Below are 22,079 nucleotides of genomic sequence, written 5' to 3' on the forward strand. Positions count from 1 at the left end.
ATATTTGTAGCATCACCCCGATTTTAGCCCCGCCCCTGCTGCTTTAGCCACACCCCCCGGGCTAAGCCACGCCCTCAGCCCCACCCTTGTCCACGCCCAGCATTTTAGCCACGCCTCCAGCGTTTTTAGCCACACCCCCCTCACATTTTAACCACTCCCCCTATGAATTAGCCCCACCCCCCCGGGAAGGGCCACGCCCCCGCTCGTGGCGCTCTGGCCCCGCCCACGCGGGTCCCTGCATGATGTCACTCACCCCGGCCACGCCCCCGCCGCTTGGCCACGCCCCCCGCGGGTTTTTAAAAGGCTTTTTTATACAAATAAAGGGGTTTTTTACGGCGGCCCCTCCCCCACCCCCGCAGTGGTTGGGGGGAGGGGGCGGTTTGGGGAGGGGGGGGGAGGGGAACGTCCCAGTTTGGGGTCACTGGGATCCCAGTTTGGGGGTGGGATGTCCCAGTTTGGGGTCACTGGGATCCCAGTTCGGGGCTGGGATGTTCCAGTTTGGGGTCACTGAGATCCCAGTTTGGGGGGTGGGATGTCCCAGTTTGGGTTTGGGGCTGGGATGTCCCAGTTTGGGGGTGAAATGTCCCAATTTGGGGGTTGGGATGTCCCAGTTTGGGATCACTGGGACCCCAGTTTGGGATAACGGGGGGGGGGGAGGAATTGTGGGATGTCCCAGTTTGGGGTCACTGAGATCCCAGTTTGGGGCTGGAATGTCCCAGTTTGGGGTCACTGGGGGGGGGGATTGTGGGGATGTCCCAGTTTGGGGTCACTGAGATCCCAGTTTGGGGGTGGGATGTCCCAGTTTGGGATCATTGAGATCCCAGTTTGGGGGGTGAAATGTCCCAGTTTAGGGTTGGAATGTCCCAGTTTGGGATCACTGAGATCCCAGTTTGGGGCTGGGATGTCCCAGTTTGGGGGCTGGGGGGTCCAAAAACGGCCCCATTTGGGGTCCCCCACTGTGAGGGGGGGCGGGGCTAAAGGGGGGAGGGGGTGGCGCTTCCCGCCCTCCCAGCCCCCCCGTCCCCCCCCTTCCCCCTCCTTCCCCCCCCCCCCCAATTCCCGAATCCTGCCAAGGCCGAGCCTGGAAAATTCCTCCGTCCCCTTCACTCGACCTTGGATCCGTCCCGGGGAGGGGGGGAGAGGAAATCCCGGGATTTGGGGAGTCCTGGAATTCCGGGGGGGTGGATCCAGAATTCCGGGAGCCCCCAAAAAATCCCCCCCCTTCTCCCCCCCCCCCAAAAAAAAAAGGGATCCGGGATTCCAGAGGGGGAGAGGAAATCCCGGGATTTGGGGGGGGGTCCTGGAATTGGGGGGGGGGGGGGGATCCAGAATTCCGGGAGCCCCTAAAAAAATCCCCCCTAAATCCCTCCCCCCTTCCCTAAAAAAACAGGGATCCGGGATTCCAGAGGGGGGAGAGGAAATCCCGGGATTCGGGGGGGGTCCTGGAATTCGGAGGGGGGTGGATCCAGAATTCCAGGAACCCCCAAAAAATCCCCCCCAAATCCCTCCCCCCTTCCCAAAAATAAAAGGGATCTGGGATTCCAGAGGGGGGGAGGAAATCCCGGGATTCGGGGGGGGTCCTGGAATTTGGGGGGGGGGGCAATCCAGAATTCTGGGAGCCCCCAAAAAATCCCCTCCCCTTCCCCCCCCAAAAAAAAGAGATCCGGGATTCCAGAGGGGGGGGAGGAAATCCCGGGATTTGGGGGGGGTTCTGGAATTCGGGGGGGGGGTGGATCCAGAATTCCGGGAGCCCCCAAAAAATCCCCCCTAAATCCCCCCCCCTTCCCAAAAAAAAAAGGGATCCGGGATTCCAGAGGGGGGGGATGGGAAGGGAAGGGGGGATGGGGGGGGGGGAGGCACCATCTGTCCGGGATTAGGGGGGGGGGATCAGGGCGGGATTTGCCCCCCCCCGGGGGAGATGTGGGTCATGGAGGAGGGGGAGGGGACACGGGGGGGTGTCCGGGGGGTAATTAAGGGGGTTAATTAGGGGAGGGGGGGTGATTTAGGGGGGGTAATTAATGCGGGGGAGGTTAATTTAGGGGGTAATTCCGGGGGGGTAATTCCATTCCAAGGGGGGGGTAATTCCTGGGGGGGGGGGGCGGTTTGAGGTGTGTCTGGGGGTTAATTAACCTTAATTAAAGGCTAATTAATCTGGAGGAATTAATTCGAGGGGTTAATGAATGGGGGAGGGTTAATTTGGGGGGTTATTCGGAGGGTAATTCCAGGGGGGGTAATTCCAGAGGTGGGGGGGGTAATTCCAGTCGGGGGGGGGCAATTTGAGGTGTCTCTGGGGGGTTAATTAACCTTAATTAAAGGTTAATTAATCTGGAGGAATTTATTTATTTAGGGTGTTAATTGGGGGGGGTTCGTTAAGAGGGAGATAATTTGGGGGGAGGAATTCCGGGGAGGCAAATTAGGGGGGGGGGAATTAATGGTTAATTAATAGGGAGTTATTAATTTGAGGGGTTGATTGGGGGGTTAATTAAGGGAGAATGTTAATTTTAGGGGATCTATGGGGGGTAATTCTGGGGAGGGGTCTCGGGGGTGTTAATTAAAGGCTAATTAATCAGGGGGATGTTAATTTAGGGGGTTAATTAGTTAATTAGTGCCCGTTAATTGGGGCCTATTAATTAGAGGGTTCTCTATTAGGGCGTATTAATTAGCGGGTTATTAACTGGGGATTTCTATTAGTGGCCGTTAATTAGAGGCTGATAATTAGGGGTCTCTATTAGGGATTATTAATTAGGGGGGAGTGTTAATTGGGGAGTGTTAATTAGAGGCTATTAATTGGGGGGGTTGTTGGGGGGTTATTGGAGGATCTTAATGGGGTGTTAATTGGGAGCTGTTAATTGGAGATTATTAATTGGAGGTGCATTGGGAGGGTCATTATTGGGGGGCTGTTAATTGGGGGCTCGTTAATTAGTGACCTTTTTACTTAGGGTGTTAATTGGGGGCTCCCAATCAGGGGGTTCATTGGGAAAGGGGGATTTGGGGTCTTAATTAGGGGGGGTTCGCTAAGGAGGGAGATTTGGGGGCGTTAATTAGGGGGGGTTCATTAGGGAGGAGGATTTGGGGTGTTAATTGGGGGGGGGATCTTAATTTGGGGGGGTCATTAGGGAGGGGGCATTTGGGCTGTTAATTGGGGGGTTCATTAGAGAGGGGCAGATTTGGGATGTTAATTAAAGGAGGATCTTAATTAGGGGCATTCATTAGGCAGATTTGGGGTGTTAATTGGGGGGCTGTTAATGGAGGTGCTAATTGGGGGGGAGGGGCTAATTGGGGCCCTGTTGGGAGAGGGGAGGGGGGAAGGATTTGGGGCAAATTGGGGCGATTTTGGTGTCCCCCTCCTCCAATGACGTCATCGTCGTGGCCCCGCCCCCCCTCCTGAATGCGGGTCCCCCCCTGCCAAGGGTGGGGGGAGGGGTCTGGGCACCGGGCCCTGGCAGGGCCACCCTAACGAGCTCGTCAGGCTCATTAACCACCCCACCCCCCCCATGGCCTAATTACCACCCCCCGGGAGGCCCCGCGGGCCCCTTCGCCAACGTCGGGGGGGGGGGGGACAGGAACCAAAAAACACCAAAAAAAGGCCGAAAACCACCAAAAAACAAACCACAAAACCCCACCACCATACAAAAAAAAATAAACCAAAAAGCACCAAAGTTCAACGAAAAAAACACCAAAAACTCCACCAATGAACACCAACGGAATAAAAACCAGCAAAATCGGCAAAAAGCCACCAAAAAAAACTCTCAAAAACCCCACTGAAATACGCCCAACAAGCACCAAAATCCACCGAAAAACTACCAAAATGCACCAAAACCCCAGCAAAAATTACCAAAATGCACCCAAACCCGACCAAAATACGCATAAAAGCCGCTGAAAAACTCCACCAAAAAGGACCAAAAACTGCCAAATAACCTTCAAACACGACCAAAATACGCCCAAAAACCACCAAAAAAACTTTCATAAAGCAGAAAACAAAACAAAACGAAACAAAAAATCCCCCACGAAACACCAAAAAAGAACCAAAACCCACTAAAAAGCGACGTTAAACATCAAAAAGCACCAAAAAAACACCCAGAAGTGAGACTTTCCAACCCAAAATGCAGAGGTTTCATGCTGAGGGGACGCCCCTCATCCTGCTTTGATTGCACCCAAAAAAAAGCTCAAGTCACCCCAAAATTGGAGGGGGGCGGGGCATAGTAGGGGGAGGGGCTTGGGGTCAAGATGGCGGAGGGGCAAGATGGCTGCCGGGAAGGGGAGGGGACAAGGTGGTGGCAGAGATGAGGGAGGAGGAGCCAAGATGGCCGTCAGGGATTCAAGATGGCCGCCAAGATGGCGGAGGGGCAATATGGCTGCTGGGAAGGAGAGGGGACAAGGTGGCGGCAGGAATGGGGGGAGAAGGAGCCAAGATGGCCACCAGGGATTCAAGATGGCTGCCAGGAATTCAAGATGGCCACCAGGGATTCAAGATGGCCACCAGGGATTCAAGATGGCCGCCAGGCCCGTCTGTAGGCAGCAGGATCCAAGATGGCTGCCAGGGGCTTCATGCAGGAAGGGAGATTCAAGATGGCCGCCGAGATGGCCACCAGCTCCTCCTGTAGGCAGCAGAATCCAAGATGGCTACCAGTGTGGCCACCAAGGATTCAAGATGGCCACCAGGTTGCCGTGGCAACAGCGCTATCCAAGATGGTCACTAAGGATTCAAGATGGCCACCAGGTTTCCATGGTAACAGCGCTATCCAAGATGGCCGCCAGGCCCAACCACCATTAGCGATGGGGGCCCAAGATGGCCGCCAGAAGCCGCCATATTGGGCTGTGGGCGGGGCAACCTTGGCCTGCTCAGCCAATGGTGGCCATCTTGGACCTCATTTGCATAACGGCGGCCATCTTGGCCAGCTCAGCCAATGGCAGCCTTGTTTTTCCACCGCGTTGGCGGCCATCTTGCTCCTGACCTGCACAACCGACGTCAGCCATCTTGGCAATGGCGGCCATCTTGATGCCCAGCACCACCCACCCCCACAGCAGGGCGGGCCATCTTGCTTCTGACCTACCCAACCGACGTCAGCCATCTTGGCAATGGCGGCCATCTTGGCACCCAGCACCACCCACCCCACAGCAGGGCGGCCATCTTGCTTCTTCTCCCCCACACGCCGCCATCTTGGCTGGCGGCCCCGACGACCATCTCGGCCTCCCCCAACATCACCCAACGACCTCCAAACCCCCCCAAACCCACCCAAAAACCCCCCAAATCCCACCCAGCCGCCCCCAAAGCGCGCCCCGAACCCACCTCAGGCGCACAAAGCGGAGGCAAAATTTTGGGGGTGAACCCCCGACCTCGGGGGCGGGCGAGGGAGGGAAGGGGAGCAGCCAGGGCCCTACTGCACCGTTTAATAGATTTATCATATAAAAAAATACCTATGTACATTTATTATCCTTATATTAGGGGCAGCCGGGGGGGGGGGGCGGCAGGCGGCGGCGGCGGCGGGAGGGCGATTAGACCCGAGGGGGGGGGGCGCCGGCGGACGGGGGGGGAGCCGGGGGGCTACGGGGGGGGGCCCGGGGGGCCGGGGGTCAGTCGCGGTTGATGCGGAGGCGGAAGGCGACGCGCCCGGCGAACTTGTCGCGCTCGTCGTCGGTGCGGAGCCCGGCGGCGTTGAGCCGGCACTCCACGTGGTGGTCCACGTTGGCCGTGGCGTTGGGGAACTGCACGGCCACCACCGGCTGCGTGTAGTTCACCTGGGGGGGCACGGGGGGGACACGGGAATTGGGGGGGGGGGACACACGGACACACACACGACATCCCCATTCCCGGGGGTCCGGGTGAGCACGGCAGGGAAAAAAAAACATTCCCAGGGATCCAGGGGGGGACCCAACACCCCCCATTCCCAACACCCCCCATTCCCAGGGGATCCAGGGGGGGACCCAACACCCCCATTCCCAACACCCCCCATTCCCAGGGATCCAGGGGGGATCCAAACACCCCCATTCCCAACACCCCCATTCCCGGGGATCCAGGGGGGATCCAACACCCCCATTCCCAGGGGTCCAGGAGGGACTCAACACCCCCATTCCCAACACCCCCATTCCCAGGGATCCAGGAGGGACCCAACACCCCCATTCCCAACACCCCCATTCCCAACACCCCCATTCCCAAGGATCCAGTGGGGTCCCAACACCCCCATTCCCAACGATCCAGGTGACCAGAGCAGGGAAAAAAAAAAACATTCCCAGGGATCCAGGAGGGTCCCAACACCCCCATTCCCGGGGGCTCCCACATCCCCTCCAAAAGGGACAAAGGGGGGGGGGGCCCAAAACCCCCTTGGGGGGGTCCCACCCCCCAAATCCCTCGGTAGGACCTCAGGGATACAGGACCCCCCACCCACGGGGACACCCAAATTTTTGGGAACCCCCCCGACCCCCGGGGTGGTGGGGGGTCTCAGGCCCCCCCCCTTGCCCCCCCAGCACCCAGAAGACCCCCAAAACCCCCTGGGGGGGGGTCCAGAACCTCCAGGAGACCCCTCCCCAAGGACCTCAGGGATACAGGACCCCCCCACCCACAGGGACACCCAAATTTTGGGGACCCCCCCCGACCCCCCGGGGTGGTCGCGGGTCTCAAGCCCCCCACACACCCCTGGAGGGGTCCCCAAACATCTGATCCCCTCCCCCAAAACCCCTTGGGGGGGGTCCCACCCCCCCAAATCCCTCGGTAGGACCTCAGGGATACAGGACCCCCCACCCACGGGGACACCCAAATTTTTGGGAACCCCCCCGACCCCCGGGGTGGTGGGGGGTCTCAGGGCCCCCCCTTGCCCCCCCAGCATCCAGGAGACCCCCCAAAACCCCTTTGGGGGGTGGTCCCAACCCCCAAATCCCTCGGTAGGACCTCATGGATACAGAACCCCCCAGACCCACAGGGACACCCAAATTTTTGGGACCCTCCCTGACCCCCCAGGGTGGTGATGGGTCTCGGGGCCCCCCCGGGGGTCTCGGGGGGGTCTCGGGGGGGGGGGTCTCGTGGACTCACGTGGACTCTCTTGCCGTAGTAGGGGAAGTACATGAGGTCGATGGAGCCGTTGGGGGGGAAGAGCTGGAGGGGGCCCAGGAGGGCGGCGTCCTCCTCGCGCTGGGGGGGGGACGGGGACACGGGGGGGTCCCCAAATGTCCCACGGCGAGGGGGACACCCCCACCCGACCCCCCAAACACCCCCCAGGATCCCCCAGAATTCCCCTCCAGGACCCCCCGTAAATGCCCTGCCAAGGACCCACCCCCCAGTTCCCCCCTTTAATAACCCCAAAAGACCCCCCCCCTAAATAGGGGGACCCTTCCCACCCCCACCCCAAATATCCCGCCTCTCAGGACCCCCCCAAATACAAGCCCAGAGAGCCCCAGTACCCCCCAAAACCACCCAGTACCCCCCAAATACCTTAAATTCCCCCCAGACCCCTCTAACTCCCCCAGGACCCCCCAAATACCCCCAAATTCCCCCCCAAAACCCCCTCGGGACCCCTCAACCCCCCCCCCAGTTCCCCCCAAACCCCCCTGGGACCCCTCAACCCCCCCAGGACCCCCCAAATACCTCCCGGTGTCCCCCCAAACCCCCCCAGGACCCCTCAACTCCCCCCAGTTCCCCCCAAACCCCTCTGGGACCCCTCAACCCCCCCCGAACTCCCCCAAAATCCCCCCGGGACCCCCCAACCCCCTCCAGGACCCCTCAAATATCCCTTGGTGCCCCCCAAACCCCCCTCAGGATGCCCCAAATACCCCCCAATTCCCCCCCAAAACCCCCTCGGGACCCCTCAAACCCCCCCAAAGGTCCCATAAACCCCCCCCCGGTGCCTCCCAGTGCCCCCCAGTTTGTCCCAGTGCCCCCCAGTTCATCCCAGTGCCCCCCCAGTTTGTCCCAGTGCCCCCCCAGTTCGTCCCAGTGCCCCCCCAGGCCCCTTACGGTGGCGGCCGATTGTCCCTGGGCCCCGCGGGCAGCGAGAGAGAGACGGTGAGAGGGACAGGGGGACAGTGGGGGGACATTGGGGGGACATTGGGGGGACATTGGGGGACATTGGGGGGACATTGGGGACATTGGGGGACATTGGGGGGACATTGGGGGACATTGGGGGGACATTGGGGACATTGGGGGGACATTGGGGGGACATTGGGGGACATTGGGGGGACATTGGGGGACATTGGGGACATTGGGGGGACATTGGGGGGACATTGGGGGACATTGGGGGGACATTGGGGGGACATTGGGGATATTGGGGGGACATTGGGGGACATTGGGGACATTGGGGGGGATTGGGGGGACATTGGGGGGACATTGGGGACATTGGGGGACATTGGGGGGACATTGGGGACATTGGGGGGACATTGGGGGACATTGGGGGGACATTGGGGACATTGGGGACATTGGGGGACATTGGGGACATTGGGGGGACATTGGGGGACATTGGGGGGACATTGGGGACATTGGGGACATTGGGGGACATTGGGGACATTGGGGGGACATTGGGGACAGTGGGGGGCTTTGGGGGGACATTGGGGGACATTGGGGGACATTGGGGGGACATTGGGGACATTGGGGACATTGGGGACATTGGGGGACATTGGGGGGACATTGGGGGGACATTGGGGACATTGGGGGGACATTGGGGGACATTGGGGGGACATTGGGGACATTGGGGGACATTGGGGGACATTGGGGGGACATTGGGGGGACATTGGGGGGACATTGGGGGACATTGGGGACATTGGGGACATTGGGGGACATTGGGGAGACATTGGGGGACATTGGGGACATTGGGGACACCCAGCAGCATTTTGGGGGGAATCCAGTAGATTTTGGGGCAACTGGTGGCAGTTTGGGGTGAGATCAGGGCAGTTTGGGGCACCTGAAGGATTTTGGGGAGGGGGAGAGAAGCAGATTTGGGGACACCCAGCGGGATTTTGGGATGAAACCGGAGCTTTCTGGGGGTAAACCGAGCAGGATTTGGGGTGAAATCAGCAGATTTTGGTCCACCCAGCGGGATTTTGGGGTGAAACGAGCGCAGTTTGGGACAACTAGAAGCGTTTTGGGGTGAACCTGTCCTATTTTGGGACTCCTAGAGGGATTTTTGGGAGTCCTAGAGGGATTTTTGGGAGTCCTAGAGGGATTTTGGGGGGAAAAAAGCAGATTTTGGGGCACTCCGGGGGGATTCCCCCCCTTACCAGGTCACCCTTGGTCCGGGGCCGCTGGGCAGAGACAAGAGACAGTGAGGGGACATTGGGGGACATTGGGGACATTGGGGACATTGGGGGACATTGGGGGGACATTGGGGGGACATTGGGGGGACATTGGGGGGACATTGGGGGGACATTGGGGACATTGGGGGGACATTGGGGGGACATTGGGGGGACATTGGGGACATTGGGGACATTGGGGACACATTGGGGGACATTGGGGGGACATTGGGGGGACATTGGGGGGACATTGGGGGACATTGGGGGACATTGGGGGGACATTGGGGGACATTGGGGACATTGGGGGGACATTGGGGGACATTGGGGGGACATTGGGGACATTGGGGGGACATTTGGGGACATTTGGGGACATTGGGGGACATTGGGGACATTGGGGGGACAGTGGGGGGACATTGGGGGGACATTGGGGGACATTGGGGGGACATTGGGGACATTGGGGACATTGGGGGGACATTGGGGGGACATTGGGGACATTGGGGGGGTCAGTGACACTGGGGTTGGTGACCCCGGGGGGGTCAGGGAGGTGACAATGAGGGGGTTGGTGACCCCGGGGGTGGCAGGGACGTCACCTTTGCGGCGCAGACGATGTTGATGCTCTTGTTCTTCCCCGGGAAGAAGTTGATGACCTGCGGGGGGGGGGAGGGGACCAGTATGGACCAGTACAGACCAGTACGGACCAGTACGGACCGGTAAAAACCAGTATGGACCGGTATGAACCAGTATGGACCAGTATGAACCAGTATGAACCAGTATGGACCAGTACAGAGCACGGTGCTGCAGTGAGCAACACCCCAGGGCCTCCCAGTACAGCCCAGTTTCTCCCAGTACAGCCCAGTGCCTCCCAGTGCCTCCCAGTACAGCCCAGTCACTCCCAGTGCCTCCCAGTCCCTCTCAGTGTCTCCCAGTACAGCCCAGTGCCTCCCAGTGCCCCCAAGTCGCTCCCAGCATCTCCCAGTACAGCCCAGTGCCTCCCAGTGTCTCCCAGTCCCTCCCAGTGCCTCCCAGTGCACGGCAGTCCATTGCAGAAGGCACCGTCCCAGTGCTCCCAGTGCCTCCCAGTTCATCCCAGTGCCTCCCAGTTCAATGTGACTCATGGCCAAGCACCACCAGGCCCTGTCCCAGTGCTCCATCCTTCCCAGTGCCTCCCAGTCCGTCCCAGTGCCTCCCAGTCCGTCCCAGTGCCTCCCAGTCCAATACAATCCATTGCCAAGCACCACCAGGCACTGCCCCAGTGCCTCCCAGTGCCTCCCAGTCTCTCCCAGTCCAACCCAACTCAACATTACCATATAATACCTGCCCATAACCCCTCTCCCAGTGCCTCCCAGTCCATCCCAGTGCCTCCCAGTGCCTCCCAGTGCCTCCCAGTCCAGCACAACTCAACATTACCATATAATACCTGCCCATAACCCGTCTCCCAGTCCACCCCAGTGTCTCCCAGTCCATCCCAGTCCATCCCAGTTGGGTGTCTCACCCTGTTGACCTTGACGAGCACGCAGGGCTGGCCGCTGGCGTAGCCGTAGTCGCCGTGGGGGCCGAGGCCGGCGCAGGGCCCCAGTGCTCCCAGTCCATCCCAGTCCATCCCAGTCCATCCCAGTGCTCCATAACCCCTCTCCCAGTGCTCCCAGTCCACCCCAGTCCATCCCAGTCCAACCCAACTCACGGCCAAGCACCACCAGGCACCATCCCAGTGCCTCCCAGTGCCTCCCAGTCCAACACAACTCAACATTACCATATAATACCAGTCTATAACCCCTCTCCCAGTGCTCCCAGTGCCTCCCAGTCCATCCCAGTGCTCCATAACCCCTCTCCCAGTGCCCCCCAGTGCCCCCCAGCACCATGCTCACCCTGTTGACCTTGACGAGCACGCAGGGCTGGCCGCTGGCGTAGCCGTAGTCGCCGTGGGGGCCGAGGCCGGCGCAGGGCCCCAGCAGGGAGCGGTTGAAGCGACAGGCGCGTTTGGGGTAGTTGGGCACCGAGTCGTCGGGCTGCTCGTTGTACCGGCCCGGGGCGCAGGCGGCGTTGCGGGCGGCCTGCACGCTGTCGTTGTACTCTGGGGGGGGGGTCAGGGCACACCAGTATGGGGTAGGGTCATCCCAGTATGGGGTAGGGCCCTCCCACTACGGGTAGAGCCAGCCCAGTGTGGGTTAGAGCTGTCCCAGTATGGGTTAGAGCTGTCCCAGTATGGGTAGGGTCAGCCCAGTATGGGTTAGAGCTGTCCCAGTATGGGTTAGAGCTGTCCCAGTATGGCTAGGGTCATCCCAGTATGGGATAGGGTTGTCCCAGTATGGGTAGGGTCATCCCAGTATGGGTTAGAGCTGTCCCAGTGTGGGTTAGAGCTGTCCCAGTATGGGTTAGAGCTGTCCCAGTATGGGTTAGAGCCGTCCCAGTATGGGTTAGAGCTGTCCCAGTGTGGGTAGGACCATCCCAGTATGGGATAGAGCTGTCCCAGTATTGATTAGACCATCCCAGTATGGGGTAGGGCAGTCCCAGTATGGGATAGAGCTGTCCCAGTATGGGTAAGGACATCCCAGTATATGTTAGAGCTGTCCCAGTATGGGATAGAGCCGTCCCAGTATGGGTTAGAGCTGTCCCAGTATGGGTTAGAGCTGTCCCAGTATGGATTAGAGCTGTCCTAGTGTGGGTAAGGACATCCCAGTATGGGTTAGAGCTGTCCCAGTATGGGTAGGGTCATCCCAGTATGGGATAGGGCTGTCCCAGTATGTGGGAGGGCCCCCCAGTCCCTCCCGGTCCCTCCCAATCCCCCCCAGTCCCTCCCGGTCCCTCCCAATCCCCTCCAGTCCATCCTGGTCCCTCCCAGTCCCCTCCCAGTTCACTCACGCTCCTTGAACTGGTGCAGGACTCTCATGTAGCAGTGCCAGGTGTGGCCCCTCCCAGTGCCCCCCAGTCCCTTCCCAGTGCCCCCCAGTGCTCCCAATCCCCTCCCAGTGCCCCCAGTCCCTCCCAGTTCCCCCCAGTCCCCCCCAGTGCCTCCCAGTTCACTCACACTCCAGGAACTGGTGCAGGGCCCTCACGTAGCGGTGCCAGGTTTACCCCCCCCAGTGCCCCTCAGTCCCCCCCAGTCCCTCCCAGTCCCTCCCACTCCCCTCCCAGTGCCCCCCCAGTTCCTCCCAGTCCCTCCCAGTTCACTCACGCTCCAGGAACTGGTGCAGGACTCTCATGTGGCGGTGCCAAGTGTGGCCCCTCCCAGTGCCCCCCAGTGCTCCCATTCCCCTCCCAGTCCCTTCCCAGTCCCCCCCACTCCCCCCCAGTCCCCCCCACTCCCTCCCAGTCCCTCCCAGTCCCTCCCAGTTGACTCACGCTCCAGGAACTGGTGCAGGGCCCTGACGTAGCAGTGCCAGGTTTGCCCCCCCCAGTCCCCTCCCAGTCCCCCCCAGTGCCCCCCAGTCCCCTCCCAGTGCCCCCCACTCCCCCCCAGTCCCCCCAGTGCCCCCAGTTGACTCACGCTCCAGGAACTGGTGCAGGGCCCTGACGTAGCGGTGCCAGGTGTGGCTCTGGGTGACGTTGAAGGTGACGTCGAGCCCCTCCATGCACGGGCGGATCATCAGCCCTGGGGTCGTGGGGGTCACGGCAGGAGGGGTCATGGAGAGGTCACGGAGGGTCCCCGTGCCATCCCTGTGACCCCGTGACCCCTCCTGTGACCCCTCCTGTGACCCCCCCATTCCAAGATCCCCCTTGTGACCCCCCCCGTGCCATCTCTGTGACCTCCCTGTGACCCCTCATGTGACCCCCCCATGGCCCCTTCCATGACCCCTCCTGTGACCCTTCCTGTGACCCCCATGACCTCTCCATGACCCGTCATGTGATGCCCCCTGTGACTCCCCTGTGACCCCCCATGACCCCCCTGTGACCCCCTGTAACCCCCTCGTGCCATCCCTGTGACCTCATGACCCCTCCTGTGACCTGTGACCCCTCCTATGACCACTGTGACCCCTCCATGACCCTCCCTCCTGTGACCCCTCCTGTGACCTCTGTGACCCCTCCTGTGACCCCTCCTGTGACCCCTCCTGTGACCTCTGTGACCCCCCTGTGACCCCCCCGTGACCACCCCCCCACCCCCCGAGGGGGTCCCCAATCCCTCATCCCTCATTCTAGGACCCCCCCCATGACACTCCCATCCTGTGACCCCCCCGTGACCCCCCTGTGACCCCCCCTGTGACCCCCCCGTGACCCTCCCATGACACCCCCTTGGGGGGTCCCCAATCCCTCATCCCTCATTCCAGGGACCCCCCCAACGACACCCCCCTCCTGTGACCCCCCTGTGACCCCCCTGTGACCCCTCTATGACCCCCCCGTGACCCCCCATGACCCCCCCGGGGGGGTCCCGGTCCCTCATCCCTCATTCCTCATTCCAGGACCCCCCCCCAGTGCCACCCACCCCACCCCTGGGGGGTCCCCAATCCCTCATCCCTCATTCCAGGACCCCCGCCGTGACACCCCCCTCCTGTGACCCCCCCCCGTGACCCCCCCGTGACCCCCCCATGACCTCCCCTCCTGTCACCCCCCTGTGACCCCCTGTGACCCCTCTGTGACCCCCCCGGGGGGGTCTCCAATCCCTCATCCCTCATTCCAGGGACCCCCCCAACAACACCCCCCTCCCATGACCCCCCCGTGACCCCCCCGTGACCCCCCATGACCCCCCCGGGGGGTTCCCCAATCCCCCATCCCTCATTCCAGGGACCCCCCCTGGTCCCTCATCCCTCATTTTAGGACCCCCCCCCCATGACACCCCCCCCCCGTGACCCCCCATGACCCCCCCGTGACCCCCCTCGCCCCCCGGGGGGGTCCCGGTCCCTCATCCCTCATTCCAGGGACCCCCCCTTGTGCCCCCCCTCGCCCCCCCTCCTCATTTCAGACCCTCCCCATGACTCCCCCCTCCTGTGACCCCCCTGTGACCCCTCTACGACCCCCCCGTGACCCCTCTGTGACCCCCCCATGACCCCCCCGGGGTCCCTCACCGGGGGTGACGAGCCGGTCCTGGTACTTGGGCACGTGGGGGTCGACGCTCTGCAGCATCACCCACATGGTGAGGGCGAAGAGCCCGGCCAGGAACCCGTAAAACACCAGGTAGAACAGCAGGATCAGCCCTGGGGGGGCAAAAAAAGGGGGGTCGGGAACCCCAAAAATACCCCCCCGGGGGGGAAAACCCACCCCAGGTTCAGGGACCCCCGAAATCCCACCCAAAAAACCCCAAAATGGTGAATAAATCCCCAAGAGCCCGGCCAGGAACCCGTAAAACACCAGGTAGAACAGCAGGATCAGCCCTGGGGGGGGCCAAAAAGGGGGGTCGGCAACCCCAAAAATACCCCCCCGGGGGGAAAAACCCAGCCCGGGGTCAGAGAACCCCAAAATCCCATCAAATAACTCCCAAAATGGTGAATAAATTCATTAATAAATCACTGTGGAAGAGCAGGATCAGCCCTGGGGGGGTGAAAAAGGGGGGGTCGGGAACCCCAAAAATACCCCCCCGCGGGGTAAAACCCACCCTGGGGTCAGAGAACCCCAAAATCCCACCCGAAATGGGGGAAAACCCCCCCAAAATGGTGAATAAATCCCCAAGAGCCCGGCCAGGAACCCGTAAAACACCAGGTAGAACAGCAGGATTAGCCCTGGGGGGGCAAAAAAAGGGGGGTCGGCAACCCCAAAAATACCCCCCCGGGGGGGTAGAACCCACCCTGGGGTCAGAGAACCCTGAAATCCCATCAAATAACTCCCAAAATGGTGAATAAATTCATTAATAAATCACTGTGGAAGAGCAGGATCAGCCCTGGGGGGGCTAAAAAGGGGGGTCGGGAACCCCAAAAATACCCCCCCGGGGGGTAAAACCCACCCTGGGGTCAGAGAACCCCAAAATCCCACCCGAAATGGGGGAAAAACCCCCCAAAATGGTGAATAAATCCCCAAGAGCCCGGCCAGGAACCCGTAAAACACCAGGTAGAACAGCAGGATCAGCCCTGGGGGGGGCCAAAAAGGGGGGTCGGGAACCCCAAAAATACCCCCCCGGGGGGGAAAACCCACCCCAGGTTCAGGGACCCCCGAAATCCCACCCAAAAAACCCCAAAATGGTGAATAAATCCCCAAGAGCCCGGCCAGGAACCCGTAAAACACCAGGTAGAACAGCAGGATCAGCCCTGGGGGGGCAAAAAAAGGGGGGTCGGCAACCCCAAAAATACCCCCCCGGGGGGAAAAACCCAGCCCGGGGTCAGAGAACCCCAAAATCCCATCAAATAACTCCCAAAATGGTGAATAAATTCATTAATAAATCACTGTGGAAGAGCAGGATCAGCCCTGGGGGGGTGAAAAAGGGGGGGTCGGGAACCCCAAAAATACCCCCCCGGGGGGTAAAACCCACCCTGGGGTCAGAGAACCCCAAAATCCCGTCAAAAAAGGGGGAAAACCTAAAGACCCCCCCCAACTGCCTTAATTACATCGAATATCCTCAAAATTGCCCTGGACACTCCAAATACCCCCCCCCCAACTGCCTTAATTACATCAAACGTCCCCAGAATTGCCCTGGACATCCTAAATAGCCCCCAAAACTGTCCCAATGGCATCAACCCCCCCCAAAACTGCCCCAATTGAATCAAAACTCCCCCAAAAAGTGCCCCGATGGCATCAACCCCCCCCAAACTGCCCCAAGTGAATCAAAAATCCCCCAAACTGCCCCAATGGCATCAAACCCCCCCCCAAAAAGTGCCCTGATGGCATCAACCCCCCCCAAACTGCCCCAATGGCATCAAACCCCCCAAAACCTTCCCCAATTACATCAAAACCCCAAAAAACTGCCCCGATTGAATCAAAAATCCCCCCAAAAACTGCCCCAAAGGCATCAACCCGCCCAAAAAACTGCCCCAATGGCATCAAACCCTCCCCAAACCCCCCCCAATGGCATCAAAACCCCCCAAAACTGCCCCAATGGCACCAAAACCCCCAAAACTGCCGCAATTGAATCAAAAATATCCCCATAAACTGCCCAAAGGCATCAACCCCCCAAAAAACTGCCCCAAAGGCATCAACCCCCCAAAAAACTGCCCCAATTGAATCAAAACTCCCCCAAAACCTGCCCCAATGGCATCAAAACCCCCCCAAAAAGTGCCCTGATGGCATCAAACCCCCCCCCAAACTGCCCCAATTGAATCAAAACCCAAAAAAACTGCCCCGATTGAATCAAAAATCCCCCCCAAACTGCCCCAAAGGCATCAACCCGCCCAAAAAAACTGCCCCAATGGCATCAAACACCCCCCCCAATGGCATCAAAGCCCCCCCAAAACCCCCTTTGCACCCCGAACCCCCCAAAATCCCCTTTGCACCTCCGGACCCCCCCAAAATCCCCGTTGAACCCCCAGGACCCCCCCAAAATCCACTTTGCACCCCAGGAACGCCCCCAAATCCCTTTTGCACCCCCCGGACCCCCCCAAAATTCAATTTGCACCCCCGAACCCTCCCCCAAATCCCTTTTGCACCCCCCGGACCCCCCCCAAAATCCACTTTGCAGCCCCCGGACCCCCCCAAAATCCCCTTTGTACCCCCCGGACCCCCCCAAAACCCTCTTTACACCCCCAGAAAACGCCCCCAACCCCCCTAAATGCCCCCCCAAAATCCCCTTTGTACCCCCAGGACCCCCCCAAAATCCACTTTGCACCTCCAGAACGCCCCCAAATCCCTTTTTCACCCCCCGGACCCCCCCAAATCCCTTTTGCACCCCCGGACCCACCCAAAATTCAATTTGCACCCCCGAACCCCCCCCCAAATCCCTTTGCACCCCCCAGAACCCCCCAAAATCCCCTTTACACCCCCGGAGCCCCCCCAAAAAAACCCTTTTCACCCCCAGAACGCTCCCAACCCCCCTAAACCCCCTCCCCAAAATCCCCTTTGCACCCCCCGGACCCCCCAAAAACCCCCTTTGCACCCTCCTGACCCCCCCAAAACCCCCCTTTGCACCCCCGGCAAACGCCCCCCAACCCCCCTAACCCCCCCCCCGACCCCCCTAAATCCCCCCCCAGACATTTAAATCCCCCCCGCAGCCATCTGGCCCCGCGCGGGGGGGGGACACGGACACGGGGGGGGGGGGGGTTTGGGGGGTTCCCCATCTGTCCCTTGGCACTTTTGGGGGGGTCCCCCGCGCTCGGAAAAGGAGGGGGGGGGGGTCTCATCTGGTCGCCCCCCCCTCTCCCCCTCCCCCATTTGGGGGGGGTCCCCCCCGTCTCTCCCCTCCCCCACCCCCGCCCGTGACCTACTTTTTGGAGCCGCGGAGCGACAGATGGGGGGGGGATGGAGGGGGGGGATGGAGGGGGGGGGGGGCACAAACCGCCCCCGCCCCCCCCCCCGGAATGTCCTCTTGAACCTCGTGAACCCCCCCACAAAATTCCCCCTTCCCCCCTTCGCCGCTCTTTTTGGGGGGGGGGTCGCGGGTTCATCCCCCCCCTTTAAACCCCTAAAAAAGAGAGGGGGGTCTCTGCGCAGCCCCCTCCCCAAAAGGGGGGGGGGACACGGTGAAAAGACCCCCCCACACCTCCAGGAGGGTCCCCCCAACCCAAAAAAAGAGCTTTAAAAATGGGGGGGGGTCCCAAATTGCCGCCCAGTTTGGGGGGGGGGTCCCCCAACAACAGCCCCCCCCCACCAGTTGCACCCGAAGGGGGGGGGTCTGAGCGAACCCCCTTCCTGAGGGGGGGTCTCCGGGCAGCCCCCCCCCTCTTTTATGCATAAGGGGGGGTCCTACGGAGCCCCCCCGGGATGTGGGGGGAGGTGGGGGGGGGTTCAATGCACCCCCTGTAGGGGGGGAGCCCTGTGCCCCCCCCCCCCAAACACCATCTCACCCACATCAGGGGGGTCCCCGCGCCCCCCCCTCCCCACCGCACCTTCTTGGGATGTTGGGGGGGGTCACAACACCCCCAGGACCCCCCCCCAGACACGGGGGGACCCTCGCGCTGTTGAGGGGGGGGTGCCCTAAATGCCCCCCCGTAGAGCGACACCCCCCACGCCCCCATTGAGAGGGGTGTCTAAGGACCCCCCCCTTAAAACCGGTGATGGGGGGGGTCCCAACACTCCCAGGACCCCCCCCCAGACACGGGGGGACCCTCGCTGTGTTGGGGGGGTCCCCTAAACCCCCCCTATAGAGGGACACCCCCCGCAACCTCATTAAGGGGGGTCCTTATGGGGTCCTAGCGCTGATGGGGGGGTCCCAACACCCCCCCCGAGCACCCCCAGACATGGGGGGGGACCCTCGTGCTGTTATGGGGGGGTCCCCTAAACGCCCCCCCCATAGAGCGACACCCTCCGTGCCCCATTGAGGGGGGTCCCTATGGGGTCCCAGCCCTGATGGGGGGGTCCCAGCGCTGATGGGGGGGTCCCCAGCGCTGATGGGGGGGGGGGTCCCAACACCCCCCGACCACCCCCAGACATGGGGGGGGACCCTCGCGCTGTTGGGGGATCCCCTAAAAACCCCCCCTATAGAGCGACACCCCAACCGCCCCCCCCCGCGCCTCATTGAGGGGGGTCCCTATGGGGTCCCAGCCCTGATGGGGGGGGTCCCCAACGTCCCCCCCGAGCACCCCCAGACATGGGGGGGATCCCCTAAACGCCCCCCTATAGAGCGATACCCCAACCGCCCCCCCCCGCTCCCCATTGAGGGGGGGTCCCTCTGGGGTCCCAGTGCTGATGGGGGGGGTCCCAGCGCTGATGGGGGGAGGTCCCAACACCCCCCCCGACCACCCCCAAACATGGGAGGGACCCTCACGCTCTTGTGGGGGGTCTCCTAAATACCCCCCCATAGAGCGACACCCCCCGCGCCTCATTGAGGGGGGGTCCCTCTAGGGTCCCAGCGCTGATGGGGGGGGTCCCAAGGCCCCCCCAGACTCACCCCAGCTGGAGCCGGTCCTGCCGAGGAACTGGCGGGTGCGGGGGGTCCCAGATGAACGCCTTCCACTCGGCCACCACCTGCCCGCAGCTCCGCTTCTCCTTGTCCCGCGCCATCAGGAGGGGGCTGCGCCGCCGCGACCCCCCCGGCCCGTGCTGTGTGTGTGTGTCCCCCCTCCTCCTCCTCCTCCTCCTCCTCCTCCTCCTCCGGTTGTTTTCTCTCTCCCCCCCCTTCCCCCGAGAGCTCCCTCGGACCCCGCTCGGCTCCTCCCGCGCCGGGACTCGAACCCGCGACTCCCCCGCGGCCGCCCACGCCGGGCCCTAAATGGGCTCGGAAGCCACGCCCACCCTCGGGGGGCCACGCCCACTCTAATAAACTTCCCCCCCCCCGGGGCGCACACCACCCCCTTTTATGCTAAAAGGGTTTTCTAGAGGCCCCCGAAGCCACGCCCCTTATGCTAATAGGGGGTATAAAGCTCCCCCAAAGCCATGCCCCTTATGCTAATAGACCTTTATTAAGCCCCCAAAGCCACGCCCCTTATGCTAATAGACCTTTATTAAGTCCCCAAAGCCACACCCCTTATGCTAATAGACCTTTATTAAGCCCCCAAAGCCACGCCCCTTATGCTAATAGCCCGTGCTGGTGATGCCCAGCCCCGCCCCTTATGCTAACAAGCTCTACAAAGCCTCAAAGCCACGCCCCTTATGCTAATAGAGCTTTAAAGCCCCCAAAGCCACGCCCCTTATGCTAATAGGGTTGTATAAAGGCCCCTAAAAGCCACGCCCCTTATGTTAACAATGCTTTATAAAGCCCCCGAAGCCACGCCCCTTATGCTAATAGAGTTTTATTAAGCCCTAAAGTCATGCCCCTTATGCTAATAGGGCTTTAAAAGCCCCTAAAACCACGCCCCTTATGCTAATAGAGCTTTAAAAGCTCCCAAAGCCACGCCCCTTATGCTAATAGAACTTCATAAAGGTCCCCAAAGCCACGCCCCTTATGCTAATAGGGATGTATAAAGCTCCAAAGCCACGCCCCTTATGCTAATAGAGCTTCATAAAGGCCCCAAAGCCACGCCCCTTATGCTAATGGCCGGTGCTGAAGGCACCTGGCCCCTCCCCTTATGCTAATAGCATGTTCTTAAGTGGTCTGGCCCCGCCCCTTCTGCTAATTGCGCTTTATAAAGCCCATAAGCCCCTCCCCTTGTGCTTAATAACGAGCCCCGTGTGCCCCTCGCCCCGCCCCTTATGCTAATAGCACAGTCTAAAGCCGTGTGGCCCTGCCCCTTATGCTAATCGTGGGTCCAGAAGCCTCGTAGACCCCTCCCTCCGTCACCTCGCCCCGCCCCTTATGCTAATACGAGGTCTAAACCCTTCTAGCCCCGCCCCTTATGCTAATATGAGGTCTAAACCCTTCTAGCCCCGCCCCTTATGCTAATACAAGGTCTAAACCCCCTCTAGCCCCGCCCCTTATGCTAATACGAGGTCTAAACCCTTCTAGCCCCGCCCCTTATGCTAATACAAGGTCTAAACCCCTTCTAGCCCCGCCCCTTATGCTAATAAAAGGATTAAACACCCCCAAGCTCCGCCCCCAAGCCTCCAGGCCACGCCCCTCCACGAATAGAATGGGCTGCGTGGGCTTTGGCCCCGCCCCTATGCTAATGAGGGGGCGTGGCCGCCCCGCGGCGGTTCCCACCGTCCCCCATTGAGAGATTTGGGGCTGGGGGGGGTCTGGGGGGGTCTTAAAGGGGCCGCGTGGGGGTGGGGGGGGGGGACTGGGGGTTACTGGGAGGACTGGGGGGGTAACTGGGAGCACTGGGAAGCCACTGGGAAGCCACTGGGGGTTGTTGAGGGGGTTACTGGGAGCACTGGGAATCCCCGAGGGGCAGTTACTAGGGGCACTGGGAAGCCACGGGGAGCGCTGGGGGTTGTTGAGGGGGCTACTGGGAGCACTGGGGGGTTGGTTACTGGGGGCACTGGGAATCCCTGAGGGGTTACTGGGAGCACTGGGGGATGGTTACTGGGGGCACTGGGAATCCCTGAGGGTTACTGGGAGCACTGGGGGATGGTTACTGGGGGCACTGGGAATCCCTGAGGGGTTACTGGGAGCACTGGGGGATGGTTACTGGGGGCACTGGGAATCCCCGAGGGGTTACTGGGAGCACTGGGAATCCCTGGGAGGCTACTGGGAGCACTGGGGGTTGGTTACTGGGAGCACTGGGAATCCCTGGGAGCCTACTGGAGCACTGGGGGTTGGTTACTGGGGGCACTGGGAATCCCTGGGAGGCTACTGGGAGCACTGGGGGTTGGTTACTGGGGGCACTGGGAATCGCTGTGACGCTGCTGGGAGCGCCGAGGGGCAGTTACTGGGAGCACTGGGAATCCCCGAGGGGTTACTGGGAGCACTGGGAATCCCTGGGAGGCTACTGGGAGCACTGGGGGATGGTTACTGGGAGCACTGTGGGGTTACTGGGAGGCTACTGAGTGGTTACTGGGAGCACTGGGAAGCTACTGGGAATACTGGGGTTCACTGGGGAGTTACCAGGAGCACTGGGGATTACTGGAGGCTACTGGGAGCACTAGGAGGTTACTGGGAGCACTGGGGGATGGTTACTGGGAGCACTGGGAGGTTACTGGGAGCACTGGGGGATGGTTACTGGGAGTACTGGGAGGCTACTGGGAGCACTGGGGTTCACTGGGGAGTTACCGGGAGCACTGGGGGATTACTGGGAGGCTACTGGGAGCACTAGGAGGTTACTGGGAGGCTACTGGGAGCACTGGGAGGCTACTGGTTGGTTACTGGGAGTACTGGGGGATGGTTACTGGGAGTGCTGGGAAGCTACTGGGAGCACTGGGGTTTACTGGGAGGCTACTGGGTGGTTACTGGGAGCACTGGGAGGTTACTGGGAGCACTGGGAGTGGTTACTGGGAGCTCTCGGACCACCCAGGCTGATCTGACCTTGCCGGCTAAT

The 22,079-nt window shown here is 61.1% G+C and overlaps 1 protein-coding gene across 1 annotated transcript; it reads right to left on the reverse strand.

Annotated features, from left to right (window-relative positions):
• Positions 1 to 5,535: 5,535 nt before the first annotated feature.
• On the reverse strand, positions 5,536 to 19,289 carry LOC127465600 (sodium/potassium-transporting ATPase subunit beta-2-like). The gene is given in 8 exon segments (XM_051776102.1): positions 5,536 to 5,739; positions 7,028 to 7,126; positions 9,807 to 9,863; positions 11,082 to 11,287; positions 12,701 to 12,805; positions 14,214 to 14,342; positions 19,115 to 19,157; positions 19,159 to 19,289. Coding segments are annotated over 8 exon segments (873 nt in total). The 5' UTR covers positions 19,228 to 19,289; the 3' UTR covers positions 5,536 to 5,574.
• Between the last annotated feature and the right edge of the window lie 2,790 nt (positions 19,290 to 22,079).

This window comes from Manacus candei, unplaced genomic scaffold, assembly GCF_025592945.1.
Source record: "Manacus candei isolate 608988 ecotype Guabito, Panama unplaced genomic scaffold, ASM2559294v1 h1tg000440l, whole genome shotgun sequence".
Classification (NCBI taxonomy): Eukaryota; Metazoa; Chordata; class Aves; order Passeriformes; family Pipridae; genus Manacus; species Manacus candei.